This window comes from Festucalex cinctus, chromosome 9 (genome assembly GCF_051991245.1).
Source record: "Festucalex cinctus isolate MCC-2025b chromosome 9, RoL_Fcin_1.0, whole genome shotgun sequence".
Taxonomy (NCBI): domain Eukaryota; kingdom Metazoa; phylum Chordata; class Actinopteri; order Syngnathiformes; family Syngnathidae; genus Festucalex; species Festucalex cinctus.
Window position 1 is genome coordinate 15,469,815 of NC_135419.1, and position 18,971 is coordinate 15,488,785.

General features: G+C 40.3%; 2 protein-coding genes across 2 annotated transcripts; both read left to right on the forward strand.

Moving 5' to 3' along the window:
• The first annotated feature begins 10 nt into the window (after positions 1–10).
• On the forward strand, positions 11–6,704 carry ap1ar (adaptor related protein complex 1 associated regulatory protein). Its single transcript, XM_077531830.1, has 10 exons — positions 11–229; positions 1,529–1,577; positions 1,654–1,680; positions 1,841–1,866; positions 1,952–2,048; positions 2,207–2,305; positions 2,783–2,844; positions 3,955–4,019; positions 4,160–4,282; positions 5,346–6,704. The coding sequence occupies exons 1-10, from the start codon at positions 159–161 to the stop codon at positions 5,600–5,602; spliced, it is 876 nt and encodes a 291-aa protein (XP_077387956.1). The 5' UTR covers positions 11–158; the 3' UTR covers positions 5,603–6,704.
• Positions 6,705–7,541: 837 nt separating this feature from the next.
• Positions 7,542–18,476, forward strand: smad5 (SMAD family member 5). Its single transcript, XM_077532323.1, has 7 exons — positions 7,542–7,668; positions 10,807–11,578; positions 13,710–14,024; positions 15,136–15,243; positions 15,901–16,122; positions 16,189–16,445; positions 17,513–18,476. The coding sequence occupies exons 2-7, from the start codon at positions 11,176–11,178 to the stop codon at positions 17,654–17,656; spliced, it is 1,449 nt and encodes a 482-aa protein (XP_077388449.1). The 5' UTR covers positions 7,542–7,668; positions 10,807–11,175; the 3' UTR covers positions 17,657–18,476.
• The last annotated feature ends 495 nt before the right edge of the window (positions 18,477–18,971 follow it).

The window sequence follows — 18,971 nt, forward strand, 5'->3', positions numbered from 1 at the left end:
TCGCAATGCTGTCACTGAGAGGGGAAGGAGGATGAGGAAGTGCTGCAACTCCAGCTAGCGGAACAATCGTCCGTCTCTTTGCTGCTGGAGACCAAAGATCCTGCCTTGGTGCCAAGTACACACGAGCCAGCGACATCCTAGTAACATTTGAAAATGCCATGGGTAACTGTTGGACCTATTGCGTAGGACTCTTTAGAAGAGAGGCTAACAGGATCCAACGAGGAGGCGGGTAAGCGATATATTTAGCTAACTAGCGTGACAGCATCATTAAAATAAAGGAAGTCGTTTCCTGCTAACGTACACAAACGAGCCGGCCGGCATTTGATGTTCGTAGTGCCTTTTGAGAGTTTCATTGGTTAAAATTAAATATTCTTAAAATGACAAGTGGGTCTGAACCTGCAGTAGTCTGGGTCTGGCAGAGCACAAGACCCCACCCCTGTGACCATTACTTTTGACATTGCACCCAATAACTACGCTGGATTTAGTCGTACTGAGGTCTTGTAACTGTTATTGAACGAATCAACAGAGGGCTAGAGAGTTATTCTACCTGTGTGGCTGCACGTTATTATTATTATTGTTATTATTATTTAACTAGCCTTTTCGTCTGACGTCATGAGTAGACCGTTAACGTCACAAGATACCGGAAATCGTGTCTATTGCTATTTATTTATTTAATTTAAGCATTTTTAGCTGGAGACAAATTCACCAGTAGCCCAAAACTATCTTTAATATAAGTACAGCAACACATCACCTGCCATGTGACAGGTGAGTTCCCGACCCCGCACCACCCTACTTCTTAAATGAAAATGTAGCTTTTATCCATGGTCAGCCTGACTTATTGCCACTTCTTGGAATCAATATTGCATCACGAATTGCTCAATTGGAGTGCAGTAAACCATTGAACACCTCTTTTAGAAACTAAGAATATTGCATGCAATTAATTGCTCCCTTACGAGGGGAAGTCAGCCCAAAAATTGTCTTTACGATAAAATGTTCCATGCAGCCCCATGAGATTAAACGCGGCATTCATTGTATTTGTGGAACGTGAGTGAAGCTGTTTTTCTCCATTTCAGGGGGCGGGCATTTCATCACTTCTGTCGACTGAAAATTACATCACATTTTTAACAACCAGTTACAGCTAACCTGTTTTCCAAAACTGAGGTGTGCTTGGTTGTTATCTGAGCAACTGTGATGTCATTTTCAATCGACAGTAAGTGCCAAAATGGCCACCTCTTAAGATGAATAAAACAGGTGATTGTCTGGTTGTTTTTGCTGACGCCCTCAATAAACATAAGACAAATTTGAACACATTTGAAATATACTGCAAGTGTGAAGTAAACCTCATATTCGGTCAGTGGTTTTAATGATTAATAGTAGACCACCAATTCTCCCTTGTGTCAGTCTATCAAATGGACAACATTTTGTTGGGTTTTTTTTTGTTTTGTTTTGTTTTTAGCCAGCTGTCTGAGATGAGTGTTTGTTTTGAATTATTTGGCATTTCTTTGCTAGTAACGTGTGTGTTGTACAGGTCCAAATACTTTCGCAGCACCACCACCGGAGAGCATTATACAATAGAGGTAGAATTTGCACTTTGATTCTCTTTTTGTCTTTACATTTTTTAATCTAATTGCTGTATTTGCGTTAATTTTGCAGTTTGAAAATCTTGTAGAAAGTGACGAGGTAAGTGTGATTCTCCGTTTTGGTGGAGCTCAGGTTTGTACAACTTCAAATTCAGAGGTCCCACTACATATTAGTGCTTTCATTTTTGAAAACAACATAAATGTTCAACAGTGCTGTCAGGAATTGTTGATGAAATTCTGTTTATCTTTTTTTTTGACAGGAGGAAAGCCCTCAGCCTTGCCCAAGGTGTAATATTATTTCAAATTACTTTATTTTAAATGCAAAATTAAAACTTGAAGCATTGACTATCTTTCTGTTGCTGTTATTTCAGGCCCATCAGTGAGGATGAGCTGAAGAACCTTCGAGAGCATCGATATGCGGACATCTCCAATAAGCAAGTCCTGATCGACCAAAAGCTACAAGCTGAGGTAATATTTTTTTCTGTCTTTTAATTTCCTGTCGGCCCACTTTGTTATTGTTTCATGTTTGAGACCTGCTTTTGCTTATCATTTTGCTGCATTGATTACTTTTTTTTCTGTTTGTTAATTTTCTGTTGTGTTTTGCTTCATTTTGTGATGTCACTCAGTTAGAGGCACAAGAGGAGAGGTTGAGGCTAGAAGAGGAGGCTAGAAATGCTGCCCAGCGGGAGGCCGCCAGGTTGGCACGTGAACGAAAAGCGAAGGAGGTGAGGCGACATTGAGCGCTCCTCCCTTCTGCCAGTTGACTGTACTGCTTTGCTTTACTGGCCGGCATGCGAGCCCCTGTCTGTGGCTGCTGTTCGTCTTCATGAGTATTTGCCAGGATTGTATCGCGCCAGTCCTCATTTGTTTGGTGGCCTTCAGTATTTCAGCATATTTGAAAAGTACAAAAGTATGACATGCACACAAAATGGGTAAATGTAACTTTTGGTCTATTTACAGTAGACTTATAGGGATTTATTCTCATCTTGTTATGTAAAGATGTACTGAAATATTATAATTTAGTCATAAAAGATATGACTGTGGCATAAATGCAAACAACGCCTCATTCCACTGCTCTTCTGTTTGCATATCATTTGCTTACGTGGTCCTGCAAAGTGCATGAATGACAGAATGCATCAGTGTATACGGTATTTGAATCTATCTGACAATCTTAACCACTCATGTGGGCTCTTATTCTGCAGCTCTTGGCCCACAGGACGAGGGGGAAAGCAGATGGGTGCGGCAGCGATCCGCAGCCGAGAAAGTGAGTCACGTTCCCTCGTCGGACAACTGAATGATTTTGCAGCTGAGTCAGCCTTTTTTTTTTTTTTTTTTGCTGTAAAGTTTTCTTGGTGGAGAGACATCCTTTGTCATCCTTATTGCTTAGCAATTAATGTAAGGAAAGATTCAGATGTGAAGTTTTCCAGAGCTAAAAGATGATACAGTGGGTCTTAACTAGGGAGGTAACGATATCCAAAGATCACAATACGATATAACGATATGAAGGTCATAATACGATAATTATCACGATATTGTGGGGAGGTTGGCGATACATAAGAATGTCATGATATAGGAAAAAAAAATTAGCTCATCTAAAAAAAAACACACACACACACACACACACACACACAACCCCCCCCAATATTGTGTTTTCGTACATTACAGCCATGAAAAATATAAAAAAATATTATAAATATTATATATAAATTTAATATATATGTTGAGGCACTCATTCAAGCACACATTGAGTTCCTACACATATTGACTATTCACAATCATAATTATGTTCCCCTTAATCGAACCATTATCCTGGTTTTTAATCTTAGAAGGGCCAAAACATGCCTTGTGAAAATTAAACTGCACTAAAAAACTAGCCACCAGAGGCTGCTAGAACTGCACAAATGGAAACCAACCTGACTTCCACAGATGTGCTGCTTTTAATATTGTGACAAGACGGCGAAAATATATTGTGGCAGTTTTAATATCATGATATCAGGATATTGCCATTATTGTTACATCCCCGTTCTCAACCTGGGTTCGATTGGTGAGAAAGTTTCAGAAGATCAGCGGAGGTCAAGACGTACACCTGACTGGGATGTTGTGTGATTTCTTTATTATTTGAAAAAAAAAAAAAAAAAAACATTTTATTTGTTAATAAAGGGTTCATGAACGCGCAAAGGAAACTGGTCGTAACAAGGTTAAGAACCACTGGGTTAGAATGTGTCCACCTGGTTGAATTTGTAAGATTGAACAGTGATTGAAAATAAGTGCGTACACGTGTCACACTTTCATGTCTGTACCCAAGTTTTGTGTATTTTTCATTCCAAAGTTGTGAGGGAATGTTTTTTATGATTGTCATCGTGACCTGTTTCAGACAAGCCGGGGATGGTTTTGACCCCTCCCTCCAGAATGTCAAGTCAGAGGCTTTCAGAAGCAATAGTGAGTGAACCCAACCACCCGGTCTTATCTAATCCAATTGAAAGTACATTACATCCGCACTAATAAGGAACTGTGATTTAATAAACTATAGAGAACCCCAAAAAAATGTATTCTGTAACGCTCCTGATCTGTGTTTCTAGGACTTCCCTCTGACACAAATGTGGTGACGCCTAACACAGAGTGCAGCTGGGATTTCACCACCAAGACGCGCTCCACCAATGATGACGGCACTTCACTGGATCTGGAGTGGGAGGATGAGGAGGGTGAGAATACAATTCTATTGTTTAGTTTGGGGGCAGCTGCGCTAACTAGTTTCTAGATGATACTTTTAAACCATGTTGCACGGTTCTTAGCATTCATTTGTGTAAATGATGGAAAATAGGTGGTCATGGGAATCACATTAAACTTCCGTTATCGCAAAAAATACAAGTTGAAATGTGAACGGGATTTCACTGGGGCTGTCACTATCAAATCTTTGTAAAATCGATTATTCCATAGAATAATCGGCCCATACAATTTTATTTATTTATTTATTTTTGTAAATTAACTAAGGTTGAGCATGCGTTGAATTGAGTGGATATAACTACTGTAGTGTCATTATCTTCTGTTCATATGCATTATTGAACAGCAACAAAATTAGCTAATCGCGAATAGCATTAGCATACTAGCGATTACTATGCAAGGTAAACAAACACTAACCACCATTTAGTTCACACATACATCATTATATCTACATGAGTTGAATTGAGTGGATATAACTACTAATTATGTATTATCTTATAAAAATGACCATTATAATAAACACTCACAAAATTAACCTATGCTAAATGGTTAGCAATCGCCATTAGCATTAGCATGCTAGCGATTACCATTAACCAACGTTTGCTTCACACATTCATCTTTATATCTACATTACAGATGTCGTAGTGTCTTAAAAGTCACTTGTAGTCTATAAGTGACTTTTAAGTTATAGACGATGCTTCAACAATAGTCTGTGAGTAAAAGTGGAGCTGAGCTGCCTATTAGCTACAATAAGCTTATTAACTTCCTGTCCACTGCGTGCGTCTGCAAAAAAGCTCCATGTAGAAACATGGACACCAGCACAAACATGGTTCCGGTTTCCATTTTTTTCATTGGCGTTGTACATAATGGCTTCTACTACTTTTGAACTTTTAGAAAACCGACTGATCCTCAAAATGGTAGGAGAGAATAATGGGAAAAGAGAATATGCATTCATCCCCTGTGACGTTTTTCATTTTGGGCGATCAATCCCTCAGTGACTCAAAGCAGAGAAAAAATGAAAATAGATTTTTGCATCCCTCATAGGAATCAACCGAGCGCTTCCAGCCTGGGAGAGATCTCGGACAGAAGAGGACATCCTGCGTGCGGCCTTGAGACCCGGCAGCAAGCAAGCGCACAGCGGCCCCACCTCCACCTCCGAGGACTCAAATGCGCTGGAGTGGGAGAATGATTTTGTGAGTACCCACCCGGAGGACAATGCCGAGCCGGAATTTGAGGGCTTCGTCAACCCGGTGCTGGACACTCCCTCGGAGGACACTTCGGACTACGGCCAGGACAGATAGTGTCTGGCACGATGAGATTTTTGCCTCCTCACCAGCTTTTTTTTTTTCTCCCCATCTCATGAAATAAATGTCATTCCTTACTCTTCATATTGTGGAATATGATGAAACTGATGCTCTAGTTGTTTTCAGATGTTCCTTTTTCAGTGCCTTCATTGCTGATCATCTTGCATATTGTAGATGAACAAATGCAGCCATTTGCCAGTTCACACTGCCCACAAAAACATTGTTTTCCATCATAAAATCGCGCCTTTTTTTCCAGAAATACTCCCCCATCTTGTAATTAATTGCATGGAAGGAAAGACAACACAATTATTTTTGACAATCTGCACATATGCAACATGTATGCAGTCACCTTTATGACATTTGAATACATGTTTGAATTTAGTTTGTTCTGGATTGTTTTTAATTGTGTGTAGAAAGTGTTGGGCAGGGATTATTTCATATTCCTCACAGTTAACACGCTGATTATTCTAAATATAAATGCTGATTTTTGATTTGGTGGTGTTGCGCTTAATGTAAATTTGGTCCCTGGCTGTTATACACCGCAGCCGCTTTAAGCAATATTTGAAGCTAAACAAGGACCAAAGATGGCTCAAACTGAGATGTGTTGACCAACTGCTGCTCTCCAAATCTTCCATCTATCAACCAGACTTCAATTTTCTACTAATTTATATAATACATATGTTACAGCATGACACCAGTGTCTCATTTGAGATCACAATCAGTGGTTCTGTTTGCACTTCACAATGTGAATTTTGAATGTTGATAAATGGAGAGTTTGAGGCTGCTTAAAGACTCAACCACTTCCAAATGTCTTCTACTGCTGGAGAATGTTGCTGATACACACAATCTGCAAATTTAATCACAAGTTATGTTTTATATATGTATGTTTCCTTTTTTTTAAGTGAAGTTAACATGTTTTATGTTTTGAAGTCAAAATCACTGTACGTAATTTACAAAATTGGTCTTAAAGGACAAACACTGAGGAATGTCATGTGGAACTGTCTCAGAATGCATGGGCTCTCAATTAAAGCTGGATATTGCTTAGCTTTGTTTTTAGCGTTTGGATGTACACCTACAAAATAAAACGCACCAAAGCACAGTTGCCAAATTGATTCCTCATCTAAGTACCCAGGTTGACATTCCTTTGGAATTTTTGGTACGGTAAAAATTGCACAAATGAACTTTCAACTATCAAAACACCATTCCATTGTAATGAACTCTCATTTTAAAATCATTTGTGCATACATCCAGTACAATATAGGCCATTGAGGCATCTCGTTACTTTACGTTACTCCGCCCCACTGCCCGATGATGGCCACTGCAATGTACATTTGTGGACGTTTGAAAGAGGCTTCCAAACGCTGTGTGCCCGAAACAAGCATTTTGCTGGCCGACCTGCGTGTGGAGGAGTGACCACTGGTCCGATTAATTAAAATGCAATTAACAGCACGGTCGCCAGTGGCGCTGGAACAAAGGACAACAATATACAACAAACCACAGAGACCCAGACAGAGTGGAGCCAGCAACTTATGAGCCGTCCCAGAGCCGCAGCACGACCTGCGGAAGAATTCAGACCTCGTACGCGGAAACCTTGGAGACGCTTTCAAAGTAATTGCATAGTTATTTCGATGATTCGATTCATGATTATATTTTCTATGACATTGTACCATATCACATAAACAGAAAATCGTGGTTAAAACAGGTGACCATTAAATGTTCTCTTAATATTGATTTATTTTTTTGTTTGTGTGATTGAAAGAAACGGACTCTTTTGGATAGAACATAAATATGCACATTTTACATCATTAAAAATAATTTACCATATCTTAGTGACGCTGTTTGTTTCAGACGTAATGTCAATATAGGGTCTAGTTCGCCAGCACGGCGGAGGGATATGTACCCCGCCTATTCTCTCCTTCATGCAACTTGTCTTCAGGATCTGGAGGGCATGGGAGCCTGACTGGGAAGGTGGCGGAAATTTGCAGAAAAAAAATATTCTTTCTAAAAGTTGAACGTTACAAATGGACTCTTCTACAAATTAGATGAAACACACTTCTTTCCAGGTATGTGACACATGACTGTTTAACGTGTACGGGGGTATGATGTTAAAAGAGAGTTGAATGGAGTTGCACGGTACGCGGAGATCACCACTTTGCGCTGGGCGAGCTAGCTAGGCTAACAGTTAGCATAGCTCAACTTCGCTGGTGAAGTTTAAAAAGTAGACGGAATGTTAGAAGACAAGGAAACTTCTCTCGTTTGGGGATTTTTGGGCGTTTGTGCTTTACTGTCGTTTACTTAAAAACCCGATAAAATCGCAAAACGAGACAACGTTATGACGCGTTTAAGGTGTGCGTTTTGAACCAGTTTCTTGGTAAGTTTTGTAATGTTAGCAGCGCTAAGTTAGCAAATCGCCTTCTCGTACTATGTCATCGTTGGCGTCCTCTTGTGTGTAAACGCAAATCCCGACGAGTGTTTTTTTTTTTTCTTTTTCTTCTTCACGTTGCGTTGACTTTTGGGAAGATCTTTTCACAGCTGTTCGGGATTTGTGCGAGACGAGCTGCGTTTCTCTGAATCCATTCGCTCTTCCTCTGGGTGGGGGTGCTCACCAAATCGTTCTTCCATATTGTCTCTGTCCATACTTGCACATATGAAAGAACTGAGGGAGTCCACTAAAAACATGTGGGGCATCATTTCACACTATATTCGTGTTTGTGAACTGAAAAGTGGGATTTTTCCAGACATTCTGTTTACTTCTGGCTCACACATCGTGTGTACCAAGCTACTTATCCTTTCAAAAAATAAAATTCTGATATTAATTATATGAATAACATCCCCAGAGAAGGGGATGTAAATTTGAAGATTTGAGCCATCCTCTTTGAGAGTGCAAACACAAAGAGCCATCAGTGCAAAGGATTATCAGTTTTCAGAGAAGATGAGCTTTATCTACAAGGTTGGTCATCTAGATTCAAATCACAGCGTGTAGTTGTGTTAAGGCCGGCCATATCAACGATCCTCATACAGGATGTTTCAAGGTTTGGAAATGTCGAAATGTGTAACGTCATACTAGCTCACCTCCAATGAATGAATCAGGTATGAATCACCAAAAGGGCTTGACGTGATTACAACTGACTGAATGTTAGAACAGATTGGTGATTATCAGGGGGGGAAAGAAAATGTACTTTTATGGACCAGTAATGTCATGTGTGCCTGCATGCCCTCATTGGAGCTTTTCCAACATTTTTGTGTGCGTGTGTGAATGTCGAACAATGACCCGTGGAAGTAAGTGCTGGACAGCTGTGTGCTGTAAGGGAGGGATTGAAGCAGGAAACAGCTTTTGGTGGTTACATCCTTTTCTAGCAGGGCGGCTTTCACAAGCCCCCAGACAGCTGCTGAAGGCTACACATTTGATTGTTTGCTTGGAACTCATCACATATCAACACCTCACACAGTGGAACCTTGAAAGTTGAAATCAATCAGTGTGTGATGCTGGCTGACCTCCAGATTGTTGTAATATCCAAACTAATTTTCCCACAAGGAATTATAAAAAGCAAATTAATTCTCTACAGGCTACAACTGCCACTACTGTAAACATTTCATTTACTGTACTGGTGTTGACAGTTGCTTTTAGGTAACATTTTTACAAGTTGTAACAATCGAATAACTAAAAACAATATCGAGGTTTTGTAAGGATCAGTTTGTAAAAGACAGTGTCCTAAGTTAGGATAATGCCTCACTTAATTTTCTTTGCAATGTTCTCCCACCAATCTAAACACATTCTGGTAAATATTGCATTTCTGGAATATGAAGAGAGTAGCAAAATCAACCCACTTTATCCAGCTCAGGAGGTGGCCATTTTGCCACTTGCTGTCGACTGAAAATGACATCACAGTTGCTCAGGTAATGGCCAATCACGCCTCAGCTTCAGGAAACAAGTGAGCTGTGATTGGTCGTTAGCAGCTATTATGCCATTTTCATTTTCAGGCGACAGAACATGACAAAATGGCCGCCTCTGGCGATGGATAAAAATGGATGGATTTTGCTGCTTAAATTATATTCCACAAAAGCAATATTAGTCGGAAAGCCATGTTTAGACTAGTTGAGCTGCATAGAACATAATTTTCTAAAGATTCGAGTGTTACTTCACACTTCACTTATTTAGCCCATTTATAGCAATAAAAGAAAAAAAATGTCTATAATTAATTTGATACTTTATTTTTCACATACAATTCATACCTTTTAAAACACATTTTGCAACTTGCTGTCGCCTGAAAATGACATCACAAGGGCTCAGGTAACCAATCACAGCTCACCTGTTTTCTAGGTTTGGTCATGTGACATTCACAAGCTGAGTGATTGGTTAACTGAGCCTTTGTGATGCCATTTTTAGTCGACAGCAAGTTGCAAAATGGTTTTTAAAGGTTCTAATTATACATGAAAAATAATGAAAATATCAAATTTATTATAGGCAAAATATTGATGTTTGACTGCCAAAAATGGCTAAATAAGTCAAGTATCCCTTTAACTTCCCCTCAAACAAAGAAGATAAAGCACAATGGTTACCACAGCACCATGTCTACAATATAGTCTACCTGTTATGCTCTCTCAAGTAGTCAAAAATGGAGGCAGCCACCGGTGCACTTTCAATCATTTTATTGAACAAACCATCATACACAAGCTGTTGATTGCTAAAATCCACGCCGACTCGCTCGACAGCCAAACTGGATAACGGATTAGTCAGTTAACTTCCAGCTCATATTCGCTGGCGCCCATGTCACTCACCAGGCCAGGCACTGCCTTTTAAAGACGCCATTCGCACGTCAAGTTACAGATGCTACAGTAGAACGTGAGGATGGCGACACCAAGTTGTAGAAGGATAGTAGGATACTCGATTTGAAACAATATTTTAAAGCAGCATTGATTGTTGTTAGGCCCTGTATAGTAAAACCAAAAGAAAGACGAACCCAAAGCGAAACACTCAGTCCCACCTAATATGCTACACTAATTGCTTAGCATAGACCATGTTTCATTTGCAGCATTAGATTTAAAAAGTTGTGGACAATCTTACACTTATTTATGACTTGCTCATTTAGGCGTAGTTTGGCCAGCTATAACATTTGACCAAGCATGCTGCTAAAAATGTTGCTTGTAATTTGATTTGAGATGCTAATCCATAATGTAAATGTTTCTGTTGTGGTTTCCAGACATCTGATGGGGGGAAAAGCACGCGGCAAGTGAAAAGGAGCTTGGATGCTGACTGCGAGCGCCGCTTCAGCCCGTCCGTCGGACAGCGGTGGCGCTCTCCTTCTCTCTGACTGGCCACGCCCCTTCCCTCCTTCCAACGCCGGTGGTGACCCGACTCCGGACAGCTTGCTGCAGGGCCCTTCCTGAGCAGCAAGCAGCTGCGTCCTGCTCGCCGACTCCTCTCCCTCCCCTCCTTCCTGTGCTCGGCTCACCCCCCCACCCCTCCTCCGTCTCACCCTCCCAATAAGTTGAACGCGCCCTCGCCAGCACTTAGTGCTCAACGAGGGCCTTGAAAAACCTCCACAGACTTCCTGCCTTCGTTTCCCAAAATGACTTCCATGTCCAGTCTGTTTTCCTTCACGAGCCCGGCAGTCAAGCGCCTGCTGGGCTGGAAGCAAGGCGACGAGGAGGAGAAGTGGGCCGAGAAGGCGGTGGACGCTCTGGTGAAAAAGCTGAAGAAGAAGAAAGGGGCAATGGAGGACCTGGAAAAAGCCCTGAGCTGCCCGGGCCAGCCCAGCAAATGCGTCACCATCCCCAGATCGCTAGACGGCCGGCTGCAGGTCTCCCACCGCAAAGGTCTGCCGCACGTCATATACTGTCGCGTGTGGCGCTGGCCCGACCTGCAGTCCCATCACGAGCTCAAGCCCCTGGAGGTGTGCGAGTATCCGTTTGGCTCCAAGCAGAAAGAAGTCTGCATTAACCCGTATCACTACAAGCGAGTAGAGAGTCCCGGTAAGCGTACTTTCGCGGGTCCTGTTTCACGTAGGAATTGTAAACCTATTCAAATGCTGTGCGATTGTGTCCATGTGTGGAGTAAAGACATGTAAACGTTCACCTTTCCCTTTTTGGCGTGCAAATGCACAGAAAGCAAGAAGTGAGCCGGCCCGCTCAGCCGCTGCACAGAAAATCGATATGACGAGCTCTTATTAGATGATGCGCCTCAGAGACTCGAAGGGTGTGGCATGAGAAAATGGCTTTGGGGATGTATGGACATCTCAGACGAAGTGCAGAGCGCATTAGCTTGCTCACGGTCCCTATATGGGCTCGGTCTGTCATTAATATTCAAATGTTTATACCTTTTTCATTAGACTTAAAAAAAAAAAAAATAATAATCTTTTTTTTTTTTGGTTTTGTCTTCAATGCAGAGTTTATATACAGGGTTTTTCCTATGTACAACAATCAGAGGCAGCCACCTCCACCACCCTTTTTTATTTTTTTTATTTTATTTTTTTTAAACTTTAATCTACCCAAGAAGAAACAGATCATGGAGCAACCGTTGCGAGGCAGAGGTGGCACGCTCCATCCATCGCCGAAGTCATAAAAACACACTATATACAATAAACATATTAGTGTTTTACAATGCTAAACTATATTTACAATTTGATAGGTACTAGTGGATGAATTTTTAATGATTGTAGTTAAAAAATGAATGGCGACTTTGTATTCATATAATTTTTTATTTCTAGTCCCTGATCGTAAAATGGCTGCAGCAGGGCGGTCCATAAAGGTATCGGTCACCACAGCGAGTACCGATACCTTAAAATAAGACTGGTGTTGTCACCGATACGATACCTGGTATCGATAGTCACCCATCATAGTTAGTGTGATACCACCTCTTCCTCAATTTGATCCAGGAAAAACTTATTGCTAGATTTCTCTATGTTAAGTGTATTTATTATTAAAGTATGTTATTTAGTACGGAAGCGTATGACAGTCACTTTTCAGAGAGAAAAATTACTCCGAAAAACAGTTGTTGTTTTTTGGAAAAAAAAAAAATTCTGTTTTTTTTTTTTTAAATGTTTTTTTCCCCCCTCTTTTTCTGAATATTTTTTCCCCCTGTTTTTTGGAATTTTGTTTATGACAGAAAAAATATTCAGTAAAACAGAAAATACAAATCTTTAGAAAAACAAAACTGAAAAAAATACTAAAAAAAAAAAAAAAAACTCCCCAAAAAATGTATAAAAAATCTGATTTTTAATTATTTTTTTTTCAAGTGAATGCAATACGCTTCCGTAATTTAGTAAGTATGCAAATCACAGAAACTGTTTCAGAAATGTAAAAATGTTTTCCATTTTCTCATCTATACCACAGTCACATAATCCCAGTTATATCGGTAATGCAATACGGACATTTCATATTTCACAAGCAGTAGGGATGGGCGAGTACTGACACCTTATTTCAATGTATCAGTACTCACGAGAAATGGCTGATACCAGTATCCGCCACTCTCTTGTGGTCGTTTTAAGATCAGGAACTAGAAATGAGAAAAAGAGATAATTGCTATGAATTTCATGTGATATTGGGATATAGTGGTCTTGATTTAAAATTGTCAGTTTTTTGGGGGAAATTTGATGTATCAAAAGTACTAGTGGGATCAGTGACTACTGGAAACAGTACTGCAAACAGTGGTATCGGCCATCCCAAATAAGCAGTTCCATGGGGGTATCTTGTGAAATCTTTGGAATTAGCGTCCACATCTGTTAATGTGAGATGATGTGCATCTTACCTCATTCTCACCCTCAAAGCGGTGGCTATGAAAAACTTGCAATAAATTAGGACATTTCTTGTTTAGATGGGAAGAGAAGCCCCATGATTGTTAACACCACTCTGTCAAGGAAAATTCGATTACATAATTGCCTTCTTTACACAGTCGGAAAAAAATCACGTTATGTCAGCAAAGTATGACCACAAGATTCTCAAAAGAATAAAATCAAGCTAATCTTTAAAAAAAAAAAAATCCATTCTCCTCAGTGAGTTAGTTGTGCATAATGTTTGTTAAAATGTTGTGTAATCTTCCCTGAGCGCAATTGATGTCAGTTGACAATCAAGTTTGTTTCCCTTCTATGTTGGATCCGCCATGCAGTGCTCCCCCCTGTCTTGGTCCCGCGCCACAGCGAGTTCAACCCTCAGCACAGCTTGCTCGTACAGTTCCGCAACCTGACCCACAACGAGCCGCACATGCCCTTGAACGCAACCTTTCCTGAGTCCTTCCAGCAAGCGCACAGTGGGGGCAGCAACACCGGCGGAGGAGGTGGAGGAGGAGGAGGCGGAGGAGGAGGAGGCGGAGGCTCTTTTCCCATCTCTCCCAACTCTCCGTATCCGCCGTCTCCAGCCAGCAGTGGGACTTATCCCAACTCTCCTGCCAGCTCGGGGCCCTCCAGTCCATTCCAGCTCCCAGGTAAATGTGTGCCCAAATGTACTTAAAAAAATATATTAGGGGTGTCAGGCAATTTAAAATTTTTAAACGCATGACTTCAAGAGTTAACTCTTGATTAATCACAAATGTTACATCTGTTCTAGATGTACAATGTTTTTATACTCTTATGATAAAAGTAGAAAAAATGTGTTAAAGTGGCTGCTTCTTTTAGCCATTGATACAGTAATTTCAGAATAAATCATAAATGAGTTAAAATTAAAAATTTGTACAAAAACAGGTGTGATATTGATTTGTGTTGAGGTGATTTTTCTGCCACGAGATGGCATAATTGCATTTGTAAGACGTTGGTGACAGCTCAGTGTATTTTGCTTTTCATATTAAGAGCTATCTAATCTTTAACATGTGAAATTCTATACATTTAAAAAATTGTAAAATACAACTTGACCCCAATCTTCAGTCTTCACAAATCTATGCATTATTATTAAAATTATTGCTGCTAAATTTTGGCTTGGTCTTGGTAAGGGGCGGTCATCAATCGCGCGCTTTTTTTTTTTTTTCCCCAAATTTTTTTTTTATTTTTTATCCCTACTTATCAAAGGGGACATCAACAACGGCTGATGTCATCTTCAGTTGGCATAATGGCCAACCTCTGAGATGGATAAAACATCTGGATTTTGCTGCATAACTCATATTCCACAAATGTAATATTAATCAGAATGTCATGTTTAGACTAGGGAAGTCACATTTAACATATTATTGTCAAGCAATGTCGAAGGTTGACTTCCACTTCAAAGATTATTTTGGGCTTAAAAAAACATTCCAGCGCATTTAAAATAGGTGTCAATTATACACGGATTTTTACTATTCATAGGTTGGCCCGTCCTTGTCGTCTTTCCCATTTTCTCAGTAAAGCTTGAAGTGGACGGTACGGTCTCAAAACGGCTCATATTGCGTCTCTGTCGGGAATAGTTGGCATGCGGCTGCTCGGCAGTCCTGGGACTTGTGAAATGTGACACCTTTCTGCGGGATTGATAGTGTGACGATTGTGTGCGCAACAACAGCAAACATTTCCCGGTAGGCAACTGGCTCGTCCTCACTAACCGCTCCATCGCTCTCCCCTTGCTTGTCCCAGCTGACACCCCGCCTCCAGCTTACATGCCTCCTGATGAGCAACTGGGCCAGGAGAGCCAGTCCATGGAGACGAGCAGCAGCCTCGGCCCGCAGAATATGGTCAGAGGAGGTGAGCGGAACAGTAACTTGCTTGGGCTTGGTAGTACACGATTACAGTACATTTGATGTGGCTCCTCGCACAATTTTAGTTGATATGATTTTGTAGCTCCGCTTAACTCATTTACTCCCAAAAACGTATAAATGCGTTCTCTTTTAAATGTTTTGTGTCCCAAAGACGTATTTATACGTTTTTTTTTAATTATTATTTTTATTGTAGAGCATACAGAATGCTTTGATGCAGCCTCTCAACTGCAAAGAACGGTTGAATAAATGGTAGTTGTTACACAAACAGCCAGCAGGTGGCAGCAGAGTATAAGATCAACAAGGGCCATGTTGGGGGGGGGGGGGGGGGGGGGGGAACTTGGCTATATTCTAATGCTAATTGCTGCAAAACAGAAACATAGAAATGTACTTTTTTTTTTTTTTTTTTTTTTCTCCTGATGAAAGAAAATAGTTTAATCTTTCTATTGGTAGGTTCCATGTTTTTATAGCAATAGAACACTATGGGCCTTGCAAAATCGGTCAAAATCCAGTAAAACAGCTTGGAGGAAGGAGGTTGCTTCAGTGTAAAGTGCTGCGAGTGAAATAGTTAATCTTGTTTAATGTTTCACAGGATATGGATGTAGACAAGGGATATATTTTGTAAATATCGATGGCATGTGTGTAGATGTGCAGCCCGTGGAGTACGAGGAGCCGAGCCACTGGTGCTCCATCGTCTACTACGAACTCAACAACCGCGTGGGTGAGGCTTACCACGCCTCCTCAACCAGCGTGCTCGTGGACGGCTTCACGGATCCGTCGAACAACAAGAACCGCTTCTGCCTCGGCCTCTTGTCCAATGTCAACCGCAACTCCACCATTGAGAACACCCGGCGGCACATCGGCAAAGGTGTGACCCAGCATGTCCCCGGTCAAGAACTTTGAAATGCTAACAGTCAAATGGGTCTTCCGCCAGGTGTTCACCTGTACTACGTCGGCGGCGAGGTGTACGCCGAGTGCCTGAGCGACACCAGCATTTTCGTCCAGAGCCGCAACTGCAACTATCACCACGGCTTCCATCCCACCACCGTCTGCAAGATCCCGAGCGGCTGCAGCCTGAAGATCTTCAACAACCAGGAGTTTGCCCAACTACTGGCTCAGTCGGTCAACCACGGCTTTGAGGCCGTTTATGAGCTGACCAAAATGTGCACCATCCGGATGAGCTTTGTTAAGGTAGGATTGTCGCCCCATGTGGGACCCAATGTTGAATGTTATCCCTGATAGCAATATGATACAATATATTAGGGGTGTCTGGCAATTAAAATTTGTAATCACAACTTCAATAGTTAATTCACAATCGCAAATGTTCTGCTTTAAGTGTAAAATAAAAAATAAAACAATTCCAAGTTTTTCATACTCAACATGAAAGTGGACAAAAAATGTTAGACTAATAGAAATATGGCTGCATTGTTTAGTCATTGATATGGTAATTTCATAATCATTCATAAAATTGAGTTAAAATTAAGATGTTCTGTAAAAACAGTGTGATATTGACTTGTGTTGGTCGTGTTTCTGTCACTAGATGGCATAATTGCATTTCTAAAACATTGATGGCAGCTCAGTGCATTTTTCTTTTCATATTAAGAGCTATCTAATCTATAACATGAAGTAACTTTGTGAAATTCTGCACATTTTTAAAATTGTAAAATACAACTTGACCCCCGTCTCCAAAAAGGGATACATGACTCATTGAGCCATTTTCAGCAGTGAAAAGTTAATATTTTGTCCAGAATGAATTTGATAGCATCATTTTCCATGTACAATTAATACCTTTAAAAACACACTTTGCCTCTTTGCTGTCGACTGAAGATGACATCACTTGTGCTGAGGAAATAGGCAATAAAGATCGATCATGGTTCAGCTGACCAAACCCAGAAAACAGGTGAACCATGATTGGTTGTAAACTACTTCCTCAGCAGAGGTGATGTCATCTTCAGTGGAAAAATGTTTTTTAAGGTGTCAATTGTACATAAAAAAATAATGAGGTTATCAATTTCGTTCTGAACAAAATATTAACTTTTTACTGCTGAAAATGGCCCCAATAAGTCAAGTATCCCTTTAAACAAAAAATAACAGTACAGGCTTTCCAAATAAGGGACGGTCATTAATCGCACATTCAAGAAATTAGTGGCGTTAAAGGAACTTTAAATTAACTCAAAATTAACGCACTAATTTTGAACCCCCCTACAATATATACAAGTATATAAATATAGTCTTCTGTCTTAACCTTTTTCATCCAGGGCTGGGGAGCCGAGTACCATCGGCAGGATGTTACTAGCACACCCTGCTGGATCGAGGTGCACCTGCACGGGCCGCTGCAGTGGCTGGACAAGGTCCTGACTCAGATGGGTTCGCCCCTAAATCCAATCTCCTCTGTGTCCTAATAATAGAGGATTTAGATTGCTGGTAGACTATTTTCCACTTGTCCCCCCGCCCCACACACACACACACACACACACACACACACACACACATATATCCATCTGCGATTTTTAATTTAAAGTGGTCTTAACGGCTGAACTGTTTACACTTGTTTGGGAAGGGATGTTGGACTGGAATGTCAGCAGCAGCCACAATCAGTTGTTGAAATGTTTCATGTTACCTGGAGAAAGATGAGGAAACCTCAACTCGCAGTGATGGCATGATGGACCGCCACATCTGCATCATTTGATGCGTTCTTCACCTTGGATACATGCAATTTTAAACTTTTTGCATCTATTGGTTACTCCAGTTTTATTTTTCTATGTTTAGTTCCGAGTTGTGGTGCAATTGACAATTAATTCAGAATGTTACGGAACTTTTTTTTTTTTTAAATGTGTCAATGTAAAGAAATAGACATGACAGTTTAAGACTCAGATATTGCAATCTTCAATCTTTAGTGACTAATTGTAGAAAGAACACTGAGCTACTGCATTCTAATCTGATAGTTTTTCTGTTTTTTGTTTTTAATGCGGGAGATGGATCACTAAGTTCTACCTACCATAAGTTAACACCATTGTCAATGTTACATGTGTTGCAGCAGAAGTAGTCACATAAAATCAGTTCTGACAATAGATACATTATGTTAGGAGTGACAGCATTGACCACACTCTGTTAATATTGTGCACTCGGATTATGTGGAGGCATATATTAAATGTTGCCGTGGGTTACAAGACTTGATGAACGACTTCATTAGCTCCATTAAATAAACAGGTTATTTGGTTATCATGTCTTTGTTTACTTTTAAGAGGAATCCTCAAGTCTTCTGGTTAACTTTGGCTAAAAACAACACTAGATTGTTGTACTTTATATATGAATCAATTAGTGCTAGTGCCTGCTGTTGGCACATATTACCTGCACTAACTTTTTTTGAATATTTTTTTGTTTTATTTAAAAAAAAATAATCTCTTCCTACAATTATTTTTTGTTTAAATAATTTTTTAAAATATGTTTTCTCTTTTTCAGACCATTTATTTTTAAGCATATTGCATTCACGTGTGTGTGTGTGTGTGTGTGTGGGGGGGGGGGGGGGGGGCAATTTTTTCTGACTAATTTTATTTGTGAGCTTTGCTTTTTTGAGTGATCAATTAAAAAAGTTTTAAAATACTTTAAAAAAATAAAATAAAAAAAATAAAAACTCACCGAAAAGTGAGTCAGGGAAACGGATTATATTTTTCTTTCAAGTAAATGCGATGCAGTACGCTTCAAAGGCACATACAG

What these genes read in the sequence shown, in the direction of transcription:
- smad5 (XM_077532323.1), top strand. Translation starts at nt 11,176, where the DNA reads ATGACTTCCATGTCCAGTCTGTTTTCCTTCACGAGCCCGGCAGTCAAG. An exon ending in CAAGCGAGTAGAGAGTCCCG is followed by an intron (nt 11,579 to 13,709) that starts GTAAGCGTACTT and finishes TCCGCCATGCAG; the next exon opens with TGCTCCCCCCTGTCTTGGTC. An exon ending in GCAGAATATGGTCAGAGGAG is followed by an intron (nt 15,244 to 15,900) that starts GTGAGCGGAACA and finishes GCATGTGTGTAG; the next exon opens with ATGTGCAGCCCGTGGAGTAC.
- ap1ar (XM_077531830.1), top strand. Translation starts at nt 159, where the DNA reads ATGGGTAACTGTTGGACCTATTGCGTAGGACTCTTTAGAAGAGAGGCT. An exon ending in AGCGATCCGCAGCCGAGAAA is followed by an intron (nt 2,845 to 3,954) that starts GTGAGTCACGTT and finishes GACCTGTTTCAG; the next exon opens with ACAAGCCGGGGATGGTTTTG. An exon ending in AGAGGCTTTCAGAAGCAATA is followed by an intron (nt 4,020 to 4,159) that starts GTGAGTGAACCC and finishes CTGTGTTTCTAG; the next exon opens with GACTTCCCTCTGACACAAAT.